Source organism: Cydia amplana, chromosome 6 (genome assembly GCF_948474715.1).
Source record: "Cydia amplana chromosome 6, ilCydAmpl1.1, whole genome shotgun sequence".
NCBI classification, from domain to species: Eukaryota; Metazoa; Arthropoda; class Insecta; order Lepidoptera; family Tortricidae; genus Cydia; species Cydia amplana.
The window spans coordinates 13147510-13168899 of NC_086074.1; the positions used below are offsets into that span (position 1 = coordinate 13147510).

At 36.7% G+C, this 21390-nt stretch overlaps 1 protein-coding gene across 2 annotated transcripts in view; it reads right to left on the reverse strand.

Annotated features, from left to right (window-relative positions):
• LOC134648940 (serine protease nudel-like) overlaps positions 1-20661 on the reverse strand; it is a 56011-nt gene extending 35350 nt beyond the window's left edge. The window contains exon 1 of one of the 2 annotated variants that reach the window (XM_063503583.1): positions 20242-20661. In XM_063503583.1, the coding sequence (XP_063359653.1) occupies positions 20242-20304 (63 nt within the window). In that variant the 5' untranslated portion in view covers positions 20305-20661. The remainder of the gene's footprint in view (positions 1-20241) is intronic. The other variant, XM_063503581.1, reaches the window with a different exon arrangement.
• Positions 20662-21390: the final 729 nt, after the last annotated feature.

Below are 21390 nucleotides of genomic sequence, written 5' to 3' on the forward strand. Positions count from 1 at the left end.
TCTCCCCGGGGCACGCACCCTCCGACCCGTCTAGACGATCGACTTATTCTATTTTAAACATGCTGAAGAGAAAAGCCTCTCAAGAAGCTATTTTTCAAAAGGATGATGTGGCTTTTCCCGTCGTATACCTGCGTTCTTATAGAAATCGCTGACGCTCATTTTCTTATATCTGAAATCTACAATTTTCGTGAAAACCTCAACAGTTAGCCTGCTAGGTATCTACGGTATTAAATACTGATCGTTTTGGTTTTATACTGTAAAAGCAAACTTACAGATAAAATCGAAAGTTTATAGTTTGTACCGTGTATTGGAATTTAATATTATGTAAAGCTTTGAATAACTCGACATCGGCATTGTAAATCAAAACACGAACACTATTATTATGGCCAGGTAAGGTAAGTTACGAAAGTTACAAACTTTCGAAACGGAGCAAAATATTCGTATTATTTGGGACCGTTTTGCGGCTTGCGGCTTCTTTCCCTAGCTCGCTTGGACTCTATAAATAGGGTATTAATAAGTTAATGCTCTTCTATTAGGGACCTACTATTTCGGTAATACAGGTATGTATTACCGAATTTATTGTGCAGTTTTTAATACACGACACGGCTTATATTAATGTCGGGAAACTATACACACTAATATGCTATTCTAGTAGGTATAGCTAAGCCCACAAAGATATTCGTTAGGTAGGTAGTTAAGAATATAGTATTATGTTATGTAGAATAGCTACCTAGTTGGGAGTTGGGAGACATGTACCTATCGTTCTAAAAGGTACACCATAGAAGAACGTTAATTTGCTATTTGCATATTATTACTTTAATTTAAAGCATACGAAAAACATTATTATTTCTCTATCGATATCAACAAGTCGTTACGTCGTTACTCATGAACACAATTAACAAATCAACAATGACAAATCATTTCAAATTTCAATTAATTTCTGATCCGTGTAGGGTGACCCCGCTGTAGGCGATTGTGTCCCATTCCGACCGCATGTCCAACCACCGGATTACGAATATTATAGTACCGCTGTAATTCGGACAGTGATTTATAGAGGGGGTGACCACCCTCGCCACCCTCGACCGCGTATTGCAAACAACATCGATTTCTGGAATCATACAAGGTCCGATATTTGAGATGTTTGAATGACAAGAGACGATACGCCGCCGCACGTAACTTTACTAACTTTGTTCTATACCCATAAGTTGTCTACCTACTCGTATTATTCAAATATTAGTTTTAGCCGATGACATCTTCATACATATATCACCAACATTAAATTAAATCTACTATGATTAATGACTATGATCATTATCAGCCTAGATATAATATATACTTCTCAAGAGTAAGCAAGTCGGCTCAGACCTCTTAATAGCTATGGATATATCTGTCCGGAGACATGCATAATGGTACCTACTGAGAGCTTAGACGGCTAAATTCTTCACTAGTTCAGTTTTAAAATTTTGCAAATATGTATACCTATGCAGGTTTCTTTACGGGTGACTTCCTTTGCCGAAATAGAAGTAATATATAAATACCTATTACTAAACTGATAATGATACCTGAATTGAATAAGTCTTTTTCTTAAACTTTCTTGACAGTAAAACTTACTATCGCTAGGTATAGTAATTAATTTTAAAACAAGAGACGTCACTTTATAAGTTTTATTTAAGTTTAAAGACTTAGTGAAGTTTATGTTGTGCGGACACTACAAGACCGTTTTAATCCCTAGCTTTGCGAAACAGGAAGAGTCTTTGGAATCTACTTACCTCTATGACAGTTTTCAACTCAATCCATTGTGTAGGTTATCATGTCCACCTTTAGGACTAGAAACTGGAAATAGTAATAGGTATGAGGTGGTTTAGAATATTATGATTTGTATATTTAGTTTACAAATAACTTACGTTACACCTTAACATGTCTAAAAAGAGTTATCCCTGGTTTTAGTCATTTAATGATTTGTACATAATATTAGATACCTATGTAATCGATTATTATACTTTATGTTAGTTGCCTAAGTCCATTTCACAAGCCGGGCTCTACTCGGGCTTGGTACGAAACAAAACCTAGGACATAAACCTAGGTTCTAACCATCAACATTATTTACCTACTCGGCTAGGAACTTGAACGCATGCTGAACGAAACAACTGATTATTAACAAGATAATAATACTGAACAACAAACAAGTTTAGACGAGACTTCACGAGACCTCTAATAATATACCGAGAACTCTAAAATCTCCTTAACGGTTCGAAATCCTTGACTAACTGTAACGCGGCTTTTTGTCCGAATTAATGTAAGTATGTAATTGTTTAATTATTAATCAGCACGATGATTATGATTATCATTGATACACTACCTATTTGTCACGGTTGGGTTCACAGAATGTCAGAGTAATGAATGATCGATGCTAGGGTGACAATATTTCCTTTAATAAAAGTTTTTTAATCCATTTTTGATGGAGCTCTTTAGCCGTGACACTTCTTCGACAATGACTTTAAACCATGCCGTGCCCGATTTATATAAATATTTTGGTGACCGATGAAACTCGTAAAAACTACTTTTTGAGCGACGTCCTTTCAAAGAAGAAGGAGATTCTGTATTCGATTGTGGCACTGACTTCAAAAATATCAGTTGGTTAAAATGGGATAGTATTTAATTTTATCCTTTTTGAAGTCGGTTTTTCTTTGTAAATAGTTTTTGTGTCCCATGTCATAGAGAAATATAGTAAGACAAGAGTGCTCACTCCATACATCAGTTCAGACTATTAATTTCAGTGTCTACATCTAGCATCGAGTAGCGGAACTCTCAGTACTGCTACTTGACAATAGATGTAGCACCGACCGGAAAGTCTTATCTCAACAGCATAAGACTTTCCGGTCGGTGCTACATCTATTGTCAAGTAGCAGTACTGATAGTTCCGCTACTCGATGCTAGATGCTAATATATTAATAGTCTTTTTGGTACTAAAACTGATGTATGGAGTGAGCACTCTATGTATTTTTTTCTCTATGCCCATGTTGTCACAGAAGCAAAATTCATGTACATTTATGAGATATGCTAGTTTGTATCGTATTATATACCTACGCATTAACATAGGAATAATGTTTACACTCTCGTTCCAACTAAGGCGAGAGATTATGATCAAATTCTCGGAAAGTCTCCAGCAACCGTATCGCGTGGTCATCCGTTTGTCTGGTAAATCGCTATCAGTCACTTTTTGCTATCAGTCTACGATACCCGCTGTCGCTGTAACGCTTATTTAATTAAACGCCATTCACAAAAACTAAACCGGCGACAAAAACTAAACCAACACAGGATTAAACAAAGCATCCCGCAAAAAATGGTGAGCCGAACCGTACAATCAACAGCATTACTTACGCTAAGAATGGGCAACTTGACACAATAACACGGCTTATTAAGGGCAGGAGGGATTTTAATCGTCTGCAATACTTCAACCCTTTCACTGCATTTAGCATTTCATCCTTATGTAAAACGATTATTACCTGTATTATACTCGTTCGTAACCCGTGTTACTGACGAGTATAATAGGTACATGAAGTTGTAAGACCCAGCCCAGGGTGATGTGCTGACCTTTTGACGAAAACACTGATGCAGGATAAAGTACGTGTATTTCTTCGAGGATACAGAATTACAGAGTTCGGAGTTGGTCTTACGTACGTAATGTTAAGCGACACCGTGCGTTCGCGAAGGTGGTCGAGAGCAGAAGGAAGAGAGGAAGTTCAGTAACAAAATTGGAGAAAATAGTCTACTAGATGAATACATTTGTATGTGACAAACTCTAAATAGGTTCGGGGGGCACTTCGACTTGCTAAAGTGACAATTGCGATATTATGTCTCTATACACAGAAAAAGTAAATCCAATCAAGAGTCAAATTAGACGCTGCTTCTTTAAAAAAAATCTCTCAGTTAAATTCAACTTGCCAGAAACATAAATATCCTTACTACACGTCGCTGTTAGACTGCTAAGGGAAGGGAAAGTTGTAGTTTATTGGCTGGAGGGCCTAGTATATGGATCGATAGGGCACGGGGGGTCGAAGGCACGACCCGGACCATTGACGGTGCAACGGTACCACTGACCAGGCCGTATATTCTCACTACCAAACGCAACACCAATATAAAGATGACCCCAGGATTCATAACAACTATGCGTGATTGGAGAGCGCACTTATACTGGATGTAACGTTCAACTCTGACTAACAGGTGCTGCTGAGCTTTGATGGACCTTATCTCGTTGCAGTAAGATTTAAAGATGACCTATTAAATGTGTCAACGATGTTAGGTGAGCAATGGGAATTCGTAGGCAGCCATTCACTATGTGCCATGCCATGCCCTAAACGACTTGATAGCGCGCTCTGTGTGCTGTAAATTTGTTAACTGTATATTTAAGTACCTGACAGTTATGTATATTTTACGCTGTTTCCTTTTCTGCACCCCGTATTTGCAAAAAAAAAACAACTGGTTGCACCCAGGGAGTGCTGGCAGAAGTGAAAACTCAATGATTATTGCCAGTGCCGGCCCGAGCCCTTGATCAGGGTAGAGCGAAATCGGGTTTTGGCGCCCTTCGTTGAAGTTTTCAAGCGTATTTTCAACCCCCCCCCCCCCCCCCCTCTCGCCACATTGATTGAGGTTAACGCCATCTAGCGTTAGTGTTAATTACTTGAAACCCCTAAGCACATCACTGTTAGTACTCTAGTTATATTAATACCAGTAAGAGCGAAACTCACTAGATGGCATTTAAATCAATAAAGAAAAACTCAATGACATTACATGTAACAGTTTTTCGATCGTCACGCGTCCGTCTTACGGTCACGTGATAGTCTTACGCTGTCTCGAGTTTAACATTTTTCCCCACCTCAAAAAGTGCACAGCGCCGCTAAAGAAGTTTTCACTTCAATAACCTAATCTAGATAAGTACTTTATTAAAATCGTTAAGTAGTTTAACCGTGATAACTTGATAAGACAATACGAGTAGTAGAGTTGCCCACGCATTTGAAATGGACTGTAAATAATTAATCGAAAGAGATGGTGTTCTATTTTGCACTCATTATCTTCCTCGCATTGTCCCGGCATTTTTGCCACGGCTCATGGGAGCCTGGGGTCCGCTTGGCAACTAATCCCCGTAATTGGACACATTACATTGACAGAGATGTACAAAATGGTTTTAAAAAAGCATTTAAATACAAAATGCAAAATACTTTTCAGATTTACTATTTCAAATGCAAAATACCAAATAGTTTTGCGTTTTGTATTTCAAATGCTAAATGCAAAATAGGTATTTTCAAAATGCTTCTTCAAAATAAAATACCTTTTGACTAGGGCTTCCAATACCGGGATCCCGGGATACCGAAATACCGGGATTCCGTCTTTTTGAACTCATTTTTCAATACCGGTATTTTTAAACACAATACCGGGATCCCGGTATTTTAAAAAACGAGGGAAATGTGCAGTATAAACCCTTTAAATCCATTATACTCAGTGTATCAAAAAGCTTACTAAACGTCAGATGCATCTAGAGTTAGAACAAGAAACGTCTGCAACGATTTTGATAGCACGCGCAATGAAAGTGTTATTTTAAACGTCAAACTTCTATGAAATTATGACGTACAAATAACACTTGCACTGCGTACTACGTATGCTATCAAAATCGTTGCAGACTTTACTTGGTCTAACTCTAACTGGCCTCTAGCCCTCATTTTATTATTGAAACAAGATTTGCCTATGCGTCAGGTAAATATTTGGTGGTTGGTGGTGGATGAATCCTGAAGTTATGTGAGTGATGTATTCATATCATATTTGATGATAGTGGACATTAAGCTTATAATTTTATCCGAAAATAAATCGAAAGAGCAAGGATAACTGTAATAATGGCAAACCAATTTTGACGGAAATTTGAAAAAAGTTGTCTGGTTGGTTAAGTTTGACTAAAAATGTGACTGGTGAGAGTGGTGAGGTGAAGTCAACAAATTGGATAAAATTATTGCCAACCTGGAGTGTGAAATAAAATTATTGCAGATGGCGGCATTGATTGTTTATTGTTGTAATAGCTTTTTGGACATATCTGGTATTCCGGTGAGCCTTTTTTATTCCCCTTTTCAATAAAACTATAATTTTTTAAGCGATTCATATCCAATACCGGGATGCCGGGATCCCGGTATTGATGAAGACAGTTTCGGTATTAATACCGGTATTGTGAGAAGTCCGGTATTTGGAAGCCCTACTTTTGACCAAATCTCAGATATTTTTGTTTATTTTAGGTATTTATCATGAGAATAGCCATAGAATAGATAATGTTTGTCATTTTCGTTTCACATTGACACTAGTCAGACATAATAGTCGGTTTAGACTCTCGTGGCTCGCAAGCTCGTCGAGCTAATATAATTTAAACACTAACGGCACGGCATAAGGTTTATAACATTATAACCGAATGACAAGCCGAATGCGAGTGTGTCGAGGCGAGCCACGAGACGCGCCGCGAGCCGAGCTGCGAGTCTAAACGGCTATAAGGCGCGCACTCTAACCAAAGAAAAAAAAAAGCGGCCAAGTGCGAGTCGGACTCGCCCATGAAGGGTTCCGTATTTAGGCGATTTATGACGTGTAAAAAAAAACTACTTACTAGATCTCGTTCAAACCAATTTTCGGTGGAAGTTTACATAGCAATTTACATCATATATTTTTTTTAGTTTTATCATTCTCTTATTTTAGAAGTTACAGGGGGGGGGGGGGGGGACACACATTTTACCACTTTGGAAGTGTCTCTCGCGCAAACTATTCAGTTTAGAAAAAAATTATATTAGAAACCTCAATATCATTTTTGAAGACCTATCCATAGATACCCCACACGTATGGGTTTGATGAAAAATAATTTTTTGAGTTTCAGTTCGAAGTATGGGGAACCCCAAAAATGTATTGTTTTTTTTTTCTATTTTTGTGTGAAAATCTTAATGCGGTTCACAGAATACATCTACTTACCAAGTTTCAACAGTATAGTTCTTATAGTTTCGGAGAAAAGTGGCTGTGACATACGGACGGATAGACAGACGGACAGACAGACAGACAGACAGACTGACAGACAGACATGACGAATCTATAAGGGTTCCGTTTTTTGCCATTTGGCTACGGAACCCTAAAAAGGGCGCGCATGGCTAGCAGACGCCTCTATCGGTCAAATTCGGCAATACAAGCGTCATTCGTTCATTTCATTTTGTTTGACTGGTAATGTTGGCTAAACTTAATCACAAAGTATTTTGCATTTTGAAATGAATATTAAAAATGCAAAATACATCTCGAAAAGTATTTCAAATAAAATACAAAATGCTTTTTACTAAAAGGCATTTAAATGCAAAATACAAAATAGGTATTTTGCATTTTGTATTTGCATTTTAAATAGAAGTATTTCAAATAAATCGCATCTCTGCACATTGACACATTGCTACATTGGTTTTTGAAGTGAAAACTTCTTTAGCGGCGCTGGGCATTTTTTGAGGTGGCGAAAAAATGATAAACTCGAGACAGCGTAAGGCGATCACGTGACCGTAAGGGGCGTAAGGCGATCACGTGATCGTAAGGGCGTAAGGTGGCCACTCATAATTTAGATGGCATTTAAATCAATAAAGAAAAACTCAATGTTATTTGACATTTATGTTGCGGACTCCTTTTCAAGACTCTTTACCTATGTTCAAATAATTTGACGTTGTCATGGCAGTATGTAAATAAACATGTCAATGAAAAAGTGTGATCTTATTTAAGAATGATAATAATATATAATAAATAAATAGAATACCTCCGCTAAACGTACCTATGTATCGTGTTACCGGGCGTCGGTAACATAGTGAGGTGAGTTTTCACTTCTATCGACACTCCCGGAGTGCAATCGTTGTTGCTTGTTTTTTTTAATCTGTTTATAAATATATTTCAGAGGTACAGTTACACTCAGTTATAATCTCTATATTTGCACTACACAGGTCCGAAACAAAAGTCAACCTTTAGCTACCAACATAGGTACAGTAAACATAAAGGTACCTAAGTCCGTCTACAAGCTCTTGCTTTGCTTCTAACTCTTGTGTTTGTCCACATACCTACTCCACTAACAGAATCGGTACAGCAAAAGGAGCGAAGCTCCTCCTTTCTGACTGCGTCTGAGCGATGTACGTTTACAAATACGGGCATAACGGTCTTCCCAACTAACAGTTTTATAACAGTCTTCTCCACACTGATCTTACCAAAATTATTACAGTCTTTGAAGATTCATAAGATCCTAACGTAACGGAGACAAGCCGTAAACACTACCTACGCCCTACGCCGAATAATTTACCACACGCCAAAATTTCAGTCTAAATAGCTCAAATAAAGAGGTATTTTTTATATTTACATACCTACTCACTCATTAATTCAAGTTGCGCAATAGTTTATTGCTCGATTACAAAAATGTGTAAACTATAAAAGGTTATCATGGCGATTAATTCAAATATCTACATACCATTATGTAAAGTAAGAATATACCTACTTAGTTTATTTAAGCGTCCCGGAAAAGTGCTTATCAATTTAAATATGTGTAAATATATTTTTTATACATATATCTAAGTACCCACTTGGCCCGAAAACTAAAGGGCAAGGTGCCCATACTAATAAGCAAAATTTGTCGAATACTTAATACAAGCAAAAGGCCTACGTGTCGATTGACACAATATTTTATTACAGACGTATTACTGCATGCTAATTTAAACTTTTTGACTAGGAAATAATTTTTAATTCAGCCTAAACCTTAGTTCGAATATAGGAGTCTACGAAAGTTACTCTATAAAGCTCTACGCCCGCCCAAAACAATTTAGATCCCAGACCGCAAACAACAGTGATCTACGGTCAGAACTGCGTTACTATTGATAACACGCGCGTTACCGTTAACGCAAGTGTGAAACGAGGTAATTGGAAAACCATAAAATGACTAACGTGGATTGAAGTTAGAATTAAGGATGCCTCACGTAACACGTACCGTATTCGACACGATTGTCGGCCGGCGCGGCTCTCGGCCATCTAATTCTTCATACATAAATGGACGACCCATAATTGAGTATAGGAAACGACGAGGCTTCTCAAAATAACGTATATTGAAGCATAGAAGAATGTCACACTGAGATATAATATCTGGGAAACCGAGATTTTCTCGGAAAACTCAAAAATGCGCGTTTTCCCGGAGATAAGACGATCGATTTTTCGCCCCCGGAAACCCCTATGTAGCAAATTTCATCGAAATCGTTAGAGCTGTTTTCGAGATCCCTGAAACATATAACTATATACAAGAATTGCTCGTTTAAATGTATAAGATACGCGACTTTATTGTTAATAGAAAGAATAAGAGCGCGTCCAGGTAAGTTTGAAGACCTCGCCCGCTTAGCTGACTGTATGTATCGCAGCTCAGGCTCGGTACGATTTTGATTGTCTGGTCAGCATATTTAGTTAGACAATAGGCACATAAATATTAGTCTCATATAGATAGATACCTGTATACCTAGAGTCAGTCCATGAAAAGTCTGCAGCGGATTTGATAGCCCACGCAGTGCACGTGTTATTTTAAACGTCAAACTTCTATGAAATTATGACGTATAAATGACACTTGCACTGCGTGGGCTATCAAATCCGCTGCAGACTTTTCTTGGTCCGACTCTATTACTGTAGGAGTTGAATAGTTTACTAAATAGGGGAAAACGGGTAAGAAAACAACAACGATTTACTTCTCCTAATCTATTTCAAGCGTCGATTGCGATCATGAATCGGATAAAATGGCATTCCAAAGACAGGTTCATACACTGCAAATGAAATTAAATGAATAGATATTTAATGTACAATAAAATCCGTCCGTCATCAGTAATCGATATCGAAACATACTCTAAACACGCTGCGGAATGAACCGGACAACACTTGAATACCTAAGTACTGGAGCCTACCGCGAAAACCCAATTTCGCAAATTGCGGGGATCATTCTCTTTTACTCTCATTAAGACGTAATTAGACACAGACAAAAATGCCCGCAATTGACGAATGTCGATAATTGTCGACATCACTGTTACTGACGTCACAGGCCTCCATAGACTACGGTAACCGCTTACCATCGGACGGGCGGTGTGCTTGTTTTCCACCAACATATTAATTTAAAAAAACTCCATTATATCGCCAATAAATAAGTACTTATTTTGCGAAGCTAATGACAATTGTCACAAGAAACACGACAATTGTCACGAAATTCCGACACAGAACTCATTTTCTGTCAAGATTTACCGAAAGTTCTATTAAATCGTGTGACAATTGTCATCATCATCATCATAAACTTCGAAAGAGAAATACCTGTTTTTTGCCGATATAATAAAGTTTTTTTAAATAGTACAATGATGGTGGCAAACAGGACTACGGCCCGCCCGATGGTAAGCGGTAACCGTAGCCCATGGATGCCTGTGACGTCAGCAACAGTGACATTTGTCGAATTGTCGCACCTGTCGCCGTGGTGAAATAGGGGCCTGGTAGTACTGATCGTTCAGAGAACCTGGGACTCATAAATTGCTCTTAATGAGTTTCATGCTCATACGCATATTGGCGCGAGCGGGATGTTCTGCGAGTGATGATATGATATGATAGTCATATTCGAATTAGGCCTCCATATCATATCAGGACCTAATTTGTTGACCACAAATACCACAATAGACATTGTATCAAGAAAATGGCGAATCGAAATTAGTTCCACGTTAAACAGTTCAACGTACCTCGACTGCCTATTTGAGATTAGATCTTCAAATAGATTAAATTATTCAGTAAGATTTTTTACTAAGGACTAAAATGAGATCTGATAAAACTAAATAGGTTACCTACCTAACTGTATTTAGTGGCAATTAATATGACATGAGTGACTACCTACTGAATATCATTATTTTCCAGTTCCATTGAACTAAAGGTTAAAAAGTTAACCTTTGTAATGCATCTACAACCACGTTTGTTTTAAACTAAGTATTTAAGGAGATTTAAAAACTGGGGCGGTTCAAAACTGACGGAGATTGAATGTATATAATATATGAATATAAGTAGTTGGTATTAATAAAACATTCTTTGAAAAAACAAGCAACAACGGTTGCACTCCGGGAGTGCCGATAGAAGTGAAAACTCACCTCACTATGTTACCGACGCCCGGTAACACGATACATACGTTTAGCGGAGGTATTCTATTTATTTATTATATATTATTATCATTCTCAAATAAGATCACACTTTTTCATTGACATGTTTATTTACATACTGCCATGACAACGTCAAATTATTTGAACATAGGGAAAGAGTCTTGAAAAGGAGTCCGCAACATAAATGTCAAATAACATTGAGTTTTTCTTTATTGATTTAAATGCCATTTAAATTATGAGTGGCCACCTTACGGGGCTTACGGTCACGTGATCGCCTTACGCCGCCCCTTACGGTCACGTGATCGCCTTACGCTGTCTCGAGTTTTTCATTTTTTCCCCACCTCAAAAAGTGCCCAGCACCGCTAAAGAAGTTTTTCAATCCTGAGACTAAAATAACAAGGGTCTTTATAAATGATGAAATTAGAGATAGGTACTACATAGAAAAACTCCATTAAATTGTAAAATCCCTCTTATTTAGGAACTAGGTAAAAATAAAAAATCTACTAGATGTGTTTAGCGTTCTCCACCTCTCTCTCCAAGTATTCCGTAGTAGAGGATTAGGTGTTGTTGACAGTATCCATTATATCTGACCCTCTTTCCAACTGACAACTTATATCTTGGTGTCGTACAAATAATCTCTATTTGCCAAAGATGTTCTAAAAAAGCACCAAGTCAGCATTTTTAGAATTCGTAAGCTGACTATCGGTTCTCCAAGACAAATAATAAGCAACTGCTACTCGATAAATACGAGCTGACACTATCTGGAGGAAGATACTATATCATAAATTGCTTCGCGCTTGAAAAAACCAATCTAATCACGGTAAAAAAAGAGCCTATTATGCAACGATAATTGGATCGGGTTATTGACCGTGTGACGACGCAAAACACATGTGATATGGTTTCTTGTATGTTTTTTGCAAATCACTTTCTCAGACCGTTTTTCTAGTTGATGTTGATACCAATCGCTACGTGCGTGATATCATTTGACTTGGTTAATACGTTTTGCTACGCATGAGTTGGTTAACAAGGTTAATAAGAATTTGATTGTTGTGTATCGGAATTAAATTAGCTTAACATAGAATGAGGATGATGAAGTGGGGTATCCAATATGTACGGGTTTAACAGGAAATATCCGCACTCGTTCAATATTTTACTTGCGAGATTTTAATCTTCTTCTTCTTCTTCCTGCTAGACCTGTTCCCATTTACTTGGGGTCGGCCTTCCTTGTCCTTAATTTCCATCTAGCGCGGTCTTGCGCTACGTCTTTATTTAAATGAGCTTCTAAAGCTTATTTTAGGTCTTTTTCAACCGTCGTCGTCCACCAGGTGGTAGGTGGTCTGCCTGAGTTGCGTGTAGTGGTTGGCAGTTTTACCATATGGTCTTCTGATCGCCTTTGAACGTGACCATACCATCTTAAGCGTTTCTTGCGAGATTTTAATGTTCCTTTTTTATTTATAACTTACCTACTACTACTTTTTAATGATTACTATGTTAATTTTATTTAGACTTCGTTCGACTTTAGCCAGCCGACTTTAGATTGACAACTGCGGACTGGCGGTTTCCTCTTAAAATGGAAGGTTATTAAAATATGGGTAGGTTTATTGCGACTTTACATACTTCAAGTGTAATGAGAAACTCATTGTTACAGACTATGATTCAAACATGATATATTATGATCTCCTGTTCGTAAGTTACATAGGTAACTGAAGCATTAAGTTGTCAACGCTGATATACAGCCATACATGTGTACCTATATAAGCCACATAAATACCTATTGTACATATTAGGTGAAGTTATTTTCTCATCAACACCAAGTAGGTACCTACTTATTTACTAATAATATACCTACTTTAATCACTGCGCAGGATTGATGCATTACTACTACACACAACACTACATTCCCCTACAAGTGTGATACAGTGGTAGCAAAAATTGAGAGTTTGGCTACCACTGTATTACTTATATCTATATGTGTCAATTCTAATGTGTATATGTTGTGTTTATATGTAATTCTTGTATGTTTATTGTTGTGTATAGCTATGTGTGTAAATCACATGAAATAAATAATTTTGAATTTCAATTTGAATTACTAAATAATTATTGCTTATACCTGTTTATACGTAATTAGGTTAATTTTTAAGCAAATGGCGTTATCGCCGCGATCGTTAACGTATATAACGTCTGTTATTACTGACTTACTGAAAATAAGGTTACGTCTGAAGGCTCGGCTTTCGGCTTTTACTCACGCAGTTCACTTGTCACCGACTGGGTTATTAAGTTTTTGCTGATAATTCTATATTATATACTATGTTTTGATATAAATCGAATGTGTAATCTAACGTTCAGTGTAGCGAAGTTAAGCAAGAGACATACTAAAAATACGCATAAAATAAATAAAAAACTGTAGCGTCAGCCACAGCGTATTCGTATTAAATAAAACAACTTAAAACAACCATGCACATGCGATCTATTAGATACGTATATTATAAGTGAAATACTTTTCGATATTAAACTTTCGTGAGACATATTTTAAACTGTTTAGACGACATATAATAAACATATGTAACCTTAACCTATTAGATAGGTATAGATAGATGTACATAATTACATGCTAAAATTTACGTATACACCGGTACACTATATAATTCAATATCCTACAAAACTTTTAATAATTATATGAAAAAGAGTTAGCAATACAAACGCTTAACGGGACCCACTGGTTAACAGTCCGCCGGTCGGTATCGGCCTGTCAGTTAGAACAAAAATTTGACAGTTCCGAACAACTGACAGGCCGATATCGTCCGGCGGACTGTTAATCAGTGGACCACTTGAGTAACAGGTTTCGTTTCTAAAACATAATTGTGTCTGAAAAAGAAAAGCAAAATCGCTAGTTTTGCAACCCGTAATAATATTGTACAATTGTGTAGTTGTTTAAATTAAATAAATATTTAAAAAAACTTGTCGAACTCAATTATTTAAATATATGGTAGTTTATGGTTTTGGAATTCGGACTTATTTAATGAGTTTACGATATCTACAAGCTTTAGATAGAACATAATAATCCAACGACAAGGTACCTAATTATAGCAATACATAACAACCTAATAAACCTAGTTATATAATGTACCAATATCTTAAAGTACTTATACCTACACAACAGTCTCTACAGATTGCAGAGAGGAGACCCTTGAAAATAGATATGCTGGCTGTACTTAACAGTAGGTACCTAACACGCGCCAAAAATCGAAATATAGGCATATATTATCTCTACAGTTCGTATTAAATTCAAACGTAGGTAAGTATCTATCGCAATTGTTCTACTAATAGGGACAAAACTATTTTTGTTACAGTATTAGAGATTGATAGAGATAGGTACTTTTAACGCATAGTTTGATACGTTACTTTTGATGCTGCTGTACTTACTCTATATCTTGTCTATAATAGTCACTGTCACAAAGTTCCATGTCGGTCCGTAGGTAAATTCGATTTGTTTCACAATACCTAGTTAAAGTTATACTCACCTAACTATTACCTACTGCTAACTACTGCATCCGACTGCTTGAAGCCCACCTACGGTCATAAAATTTGGATTAAAGTTACGTGTACTTGCAATTTATAAGTTGGCCGATTGGAAACCGTTCGAAAAGCGACTTTGAAGTTTAATCGAAAGGGTTCAACTTGCAGTAGTGATTTCTATAGGCGGTTGCTCATCTAATAATCAACTCTACTCAGAGACTACCGCCAAAGACTCCTCATTGCGACGCATGAAAGAAATATTTTACTTGTAGTATAATAAATACGCCACTATTTGATTGCATCTCTCACCATTTTGATTAAGATATTCTCATTGAGTTAAACAATTAGGTACCTATAGTATTGTTGAGATTGTTGTTTTAATTAGCTCTCCACAAATCGTAAACTGTACGCAACCTCAGATGATCATGTTGCGGGAAGTTTCCAAAAAAATTAAAAAGGCTTGGAAATTTAAGATTTATAATGAATAAAGAAGTATTTATTTTGAAAAACAGAATATTCGTTCCCCATAAGGAATCCTATTCGTGGACTCATCAATAAATAGTGAATGGTCAAGTCTCGTCAGATCGAGATAAGAGCTCGATCAACGACCAAAGAACGTCAATACGTGATAAACGCGAATCATCTTACATGCTCCATCTAAAAGGTAAATGATCTATAAGTTTACCTAATGCCGCAACTATCCGCTCGCGTGGGAATTGCGTCCGCAATTAGGGAACGCCGGGAGCGAAGCACCCAATTACCGGCTAGTGCTGCCATCTCTGTTACCCAGAAACAGCGAAATGGTTATGAGTGAGAATCTAGCTTTTGTATATCGGTTTGACGTACATCATTTACCGAGTAAATTTTAGTCCATGTTACTCTACTTCACTACTGGGGACCTAGCCAAGATGACAATCGTACATTGAAAATGCTACGAAAAGTCACGTGACTATTTCCATACAACTGCAATCGCAGTTTGGCGAGGAATATAATTTTTAGAAAATTATTGTGTAGGTACTTTATGATAAATAAATTATTATACATTATTTAAGTTTCGATTAGCGATTTCTGTCAACGATTGTCTTTTTATTAGGACTTAAAGAATTAAATACGTGTAACGTGTTCTCAAAAACTTTTATTTTAACTATGAATATGAACAGATGATCAGCGAAATTTCAAGTTAAGGACCGCGGCATCGCTAGGGGCAAGTAAGAATTATTTTGGACCGCAAGCGCAGAGTCTAATCGTAGAAAGCTTTTATACTGATATTGCCTAGTATTTGGAATAACCTTGCGTTCATAAATAAGACCAGATATATGAGATATATACAATACAATACAAAACTCTTTATTGCACACCTCACATACACGTAGTTTACAATAAATGTACAATAACATAAACAAAGACAATAGAGGTAACAACAGGCGGTCTTATCGCTTAAGAGCGATCTCTTCCAGACAACCTTTGGGTATCGGAGACAAAAGAATTAGAATATACGGTAGGTGGCGCAAAGAAAAAATATGAAAAGTCGAATTGAATATAACCAAACAACAGAAAACATTAATAAAGATAAATCTTAAATACGTATAACCATAAACATACATCTAGACATACATAAAAACTATATATTAAATAAAGAAACAACAGTGTCAATTATAATAAAAATAAAACTAAGGTAGGGAAAGATAGTATTCCTTAAGCTTTGATTTGAAGGAGGTCATAGATTGAGAACGTCTTAACTCAACAGGGAGAGAGTTCCATAGTCGAAAGGCCGGAAAAGTAAATGAGCAATTATAAAATTTGGAAGAGGAAGATGGCACAGATAGGAGCAAATTTTGAGAGGATCTATGAGAAACGCTCTTTGAGATAGCGGGGAGTTGCGGGATTAAAAAGTATAGAATAAAGAAAAGAAAGTATGTGAGAGTTACGACGATGACGGATAGGGAGCCACTTGAGTTGGGATCGGAAACTGGAAATATGGTCATATTTGCGTAACCCGAATATGAATCGAATACAGACATTTTGAATGCGCTCAAGTTTATTGAGTTGCTCCTCAGTAAGGTCGAGATAGGAGATATCAGCATAATCAAGAATGGGGAGAAGTAACGTTTGAATAAAATATAGTAGCTTACATGGGTTACCTTAATTGTCATATCTAATATCTCCATACTAGCGGTTGGTCTTAAAACCCAACGTTAGATCTGGAACACGACTGATACTGGTACTTTATAGCTGGCAATATATGTAGGATATAAGTATATGGTTGGCAGTATAAGAGATTTATTACAAAGGTTTAACAAAATATAGATCACATAAGTAGCTAAAGTAGCGCCATCTACTTTTCAAAGAAAAACCTATTGTCTTTTACGCGTAGGTGTCTTCACAGCTTGCCCGATCTGATGGTAATACACAATCTTCGTTATTAGCCAAATTGTGTGGTAAAAGTGGATTCACCTAAATAGCCAAATACCGGCAATTGTAACACGATCAGATGACACAGCAAGCTGCTTTCCCAACTTAGGCATAGGTAACATAGTTATAAGGAGCGCTGGTAGCCTAGCTGTAAGAGCGTGCGACTTCCAAGTTCCAATCCGGTGGTCGCGGGTTCAAACCCCGTCTCGTAGGAGTCGTAGGTACCAATGAGTTTTTCGGAACTTATGTATGATATAAGTACTTATCATTTAATATTTACCAGTCGCTTTTCGGTGAAGGAATATATGTCTCGAGAGGAAACCGGACTAATCCCAATAGGGCCTAGGGGTTTACCTCAAAGAGTAAAAGTATTAAGTATAATAGGTAAGGCTTAGTTTACCCTCTGGATTAGAAGGTAGTCGCTTTCGTAAAAACTAGTACCTACGCTAATTCTTGGGATTCGTTATTGCCAAGCGGACACCAGGCTCCCATGAGCGCATGAGCCGTAACAAAAAAAGATGATGAGGCAACGGTACATCTCTAGTGAGGAACATCCTCCAGGAATTTTATCAATAATCCCTTATCAATATAATCTCATTACTTATCGCTGCTTTACTGCACTGAGTGCTAAATCGATTTTTAATCGGCGAGCAATCTCGAGACGGTGATGAATAGGAATCATGTGAACCAGAGCCCGTAATTGGGTGCACCCGAGCGGCTCTAGTAATTGATATGGCAGGCTAGCGGTTCTCTGCCGTGTGTCGTAGTCGTAGCCTAGCCAGTGCTTTGTCGGTGAGACGATAACTTATCGAAAGCACGACGGACGACTGGCATACGACATACGACATGACGTCATTGACCATGCCTACAAAACCGCCAGGACACGGAGTCATGGCTGGGAAAATACTATGTAAGATCAGCACAATCATTTATTTGTTTTTACTGTGTGTCTATGAATGTTAAGGAAGTTTTCTAAGTATTACGTACCTAAGTCTGTTGGGACCGTGGTCCCACAAGCGTGGGATTCCGTCTATGTCCTTTTTCTACCTCTTTGTGTATTTACAAAAGGTAAAGCTTATTTATTTGTCTTAACACATGCTAAATTTCATAAAAATCGATTTAAGTAATTCAGTCATAAGTAATAGCAGAAACATTTACTTTCATTACTTTACAATATTTGTAAATAATGTAGGTATACCTATACCTAGAGCATTTTATCCCGGTTTTATTAATGTTATATGCTTATATAATTTATATGTTCCATACAAACTGACAGCTGCAAGTTTATTTTATTTATTTATACTTTATTGCACAAATTTACACACAAATAGTACAAATGTGCAGTAGTGGAACAAGTACCTAATGTGTAGGTAATTTATTTACCGATTACAATGATCTCAAGGGTGTAATTACACGGGGTGGTTCGCCTAAAGCGGCCACCGATCAGGCAAAAGTTTTGTTTTCATACAAAAACGAACCCTACCTATGTATGAAATAATTGAAAGATTTCTAATAAAAATATGAACGTAATTTCGACTGAACGAATTGAGGTGAGGTCCTCGCTTTTACTACGGCTGCTTTTTTGTTTTTAGGTTTCAAATGTTTAATAGATGAAAATACGAATTTTAATTTCAAGGATCGAGAGAAAGAGTAATAAAAATTGATGTTTCTAGGATGAATTACTAGATAAAATAGGCGAGTTTAAATGTTCTTCACATGGCATGTATTCTATCGTCACGGCAATGAACGGAAATACCGGTAGCTACGAGTACACTTATTATAAAGAACGTTTTAGACTCGATTTGAACCGCAAGTGCAAGTACAAGCAGACATGGTGTTGCAACCATTACAGTTAGTTATCGTAACTTTGTAATGGGCTAATGTATGTTTAGATGTGAAGATAAGGCTTCAAATACTTCGTGTTTTGAACGGCATTTAAAACCTGATTAGTGATGGTGGTAAATTAAATGTGGAGTTAGATTTATGTTTCACGGGTTTTTTTAATTGAGTGTGAGAACTAATAATTAAATACCTTGGTAGGTTTTCTATTGCAGTTTAAAAATAGGTACTATGCACTTAGGTGGTTAAGAGCGCATAGTTAGGTTAAAGGTAGATTATGTAAAAACTTATTAGTAATTTTTTTGGGTTTAGTTTCAAAAGTAACTCAATCGATGTTTGTAGCGTGAGAAAATTAACTCTATACTTAACCTATCCTATTTATACAGGTGATATATGTACCTATGTAGAGATACCTACGTAAATTATAGTTGCCTATATTTATTTTAGTTATATTCTTTTATTAAAATGTTTTTTTTTAAATTAAATTTTTAGTAAAAATGCTTTCATCAAACGATTAAATAAAGTTATAGGTAGGTACATCCTGTACCTACCTCCTGTACCTACCTAGTAGTGTATACCTAGTAGTAGAAAAATGAGGAATTTTGTTAAAAATCCTGAATACAAATAGCTTAAAGCACTTAAATAAATAGAGAAGTTAGTTAACAGCAATCAAGCTTTATATTTATTGCCACTATTTCCTTTGACCGCGTACTAGGTGCGTAGGTTAATTGGTAGGTATTATTAGACAAGTATTTCCTATCTTATGGATCGACAAAAACAGTTGTATCAATAGTGAAACCAATGTTGGCCATTAACTTGCTTGATATTTTTCATAAAACTGTAGTTATTTTCTTTAAAATAATAATAATAAATATACTTACCTACAACAGATAATAATAAGTACGTAAATAACTTATTTACTCCTATCCCGTAATAGTTAATTACAATACAAGTGCGAAAGATAGGAAATTCGAATTACCTATTCGCACGTGTATCTTATGTAGGTAGGTACATATGGCCCTTTAAGTTTTCTATGTAGTTACGCAAGGTGCTTATTATAGCACCGGTGTCGTCATGTAGCACCTGTTTAATATATAGGTAATGTTAGGTATTAACGTACCTAATTAATATTATAAAAATCTTACAGCATCTGTGAAATATAAAAATATACTATGTTGTTCAAAAATGATTTTGTTCAATCCTTTTCTTAATTATTTAGTATTAATCATAAAAATACATAGTAACTGCAATTTTATAGGTAACGTTTATATAAAAACACATAAATACTTACCACTGCTATATTTATTACGATGAACCATCGTAAAAGCATCAAATAGTCTGATTTTATAGACATGTTTCACGCGCACATAAACTTTGGGGTGGGTTGTCGGTTGTTGCCGCGAGTCGTTTCCCGCCAAGCGTGTCCGCGAAGTTGGCAGTACCGCACGACTGTTGACTGACGCTAAGCCCGCCAAACTGAAGCAGCAAGCACGGAGAGCTTCGCGAACCGACTCTGAATGGCCCTCTCGAACGGAGGGAGAACGGCGGGAGGGCCGCCCTACTCCTCAAAGGAGAAAGGAACTAAGAACACTAGAAGCCAATACAGTCTTAGTGCCTTATTCTGTGTTTCGATGATCGTGTAGGGGAAACCGCGTCAACCGCCTCCGGTAATTCACTAAGAAAAGTTATTTGCTGACTCGCATCTACAGGGAATCGTTCGATTTGTACAAAAATATTATTTGAGTTTATAGTTCGATTTGATTTATGTTTGTTTTCTATTTTGTTTCGGTCAAGATGTTTCATTTAAATTCCACTACTAGCTACCTAGTTATTTTATAAATGTCATTAATTTGGAGAGTATCTTAAGGAGATGAGATACCCTACAACCTTTCTAATCTCTACATGTTTATAAAAAAAGAATTCCCAAAAGTTCGAACTCTTAGTTCTTACCATCCGGCTCGAAGGACCATAAGTTAAATTATCAATCACGCCTCACGCAACGTATTAGTGTTGGGTTAAATTGACGACTTTCCTTTCTAGGTACCTAAAGTCTATTCTTTTATTCGGTAGACTGAAATGACAGTTAATAGTATGGAATGACATTTCATGTTCATACTATTAACTGTCATTTCAGTCTACCGAATAAAAAATAGACTTTAGTACTGTTTTATTTTTGTAAACTACTTACACGCACGTAAGGTAAACGTACTAGTGCCCGCTATGCTAATGCCCTCAATAGATGACACCCTGCTGACACCTCCTTTGACAATTACTTAAGTTTCAAGATAACATGTACTGGTACCGCGTCGAGCACCAGTACGTTTACCTTATTAGTATTTATGATAGATAATATGAAACATACGAGGGGTATTCAAAATATTCTCGGTATGAGAATGAAAACAAACAAGTACGAAAAGTTTGATATTTTTATTTTTCAATA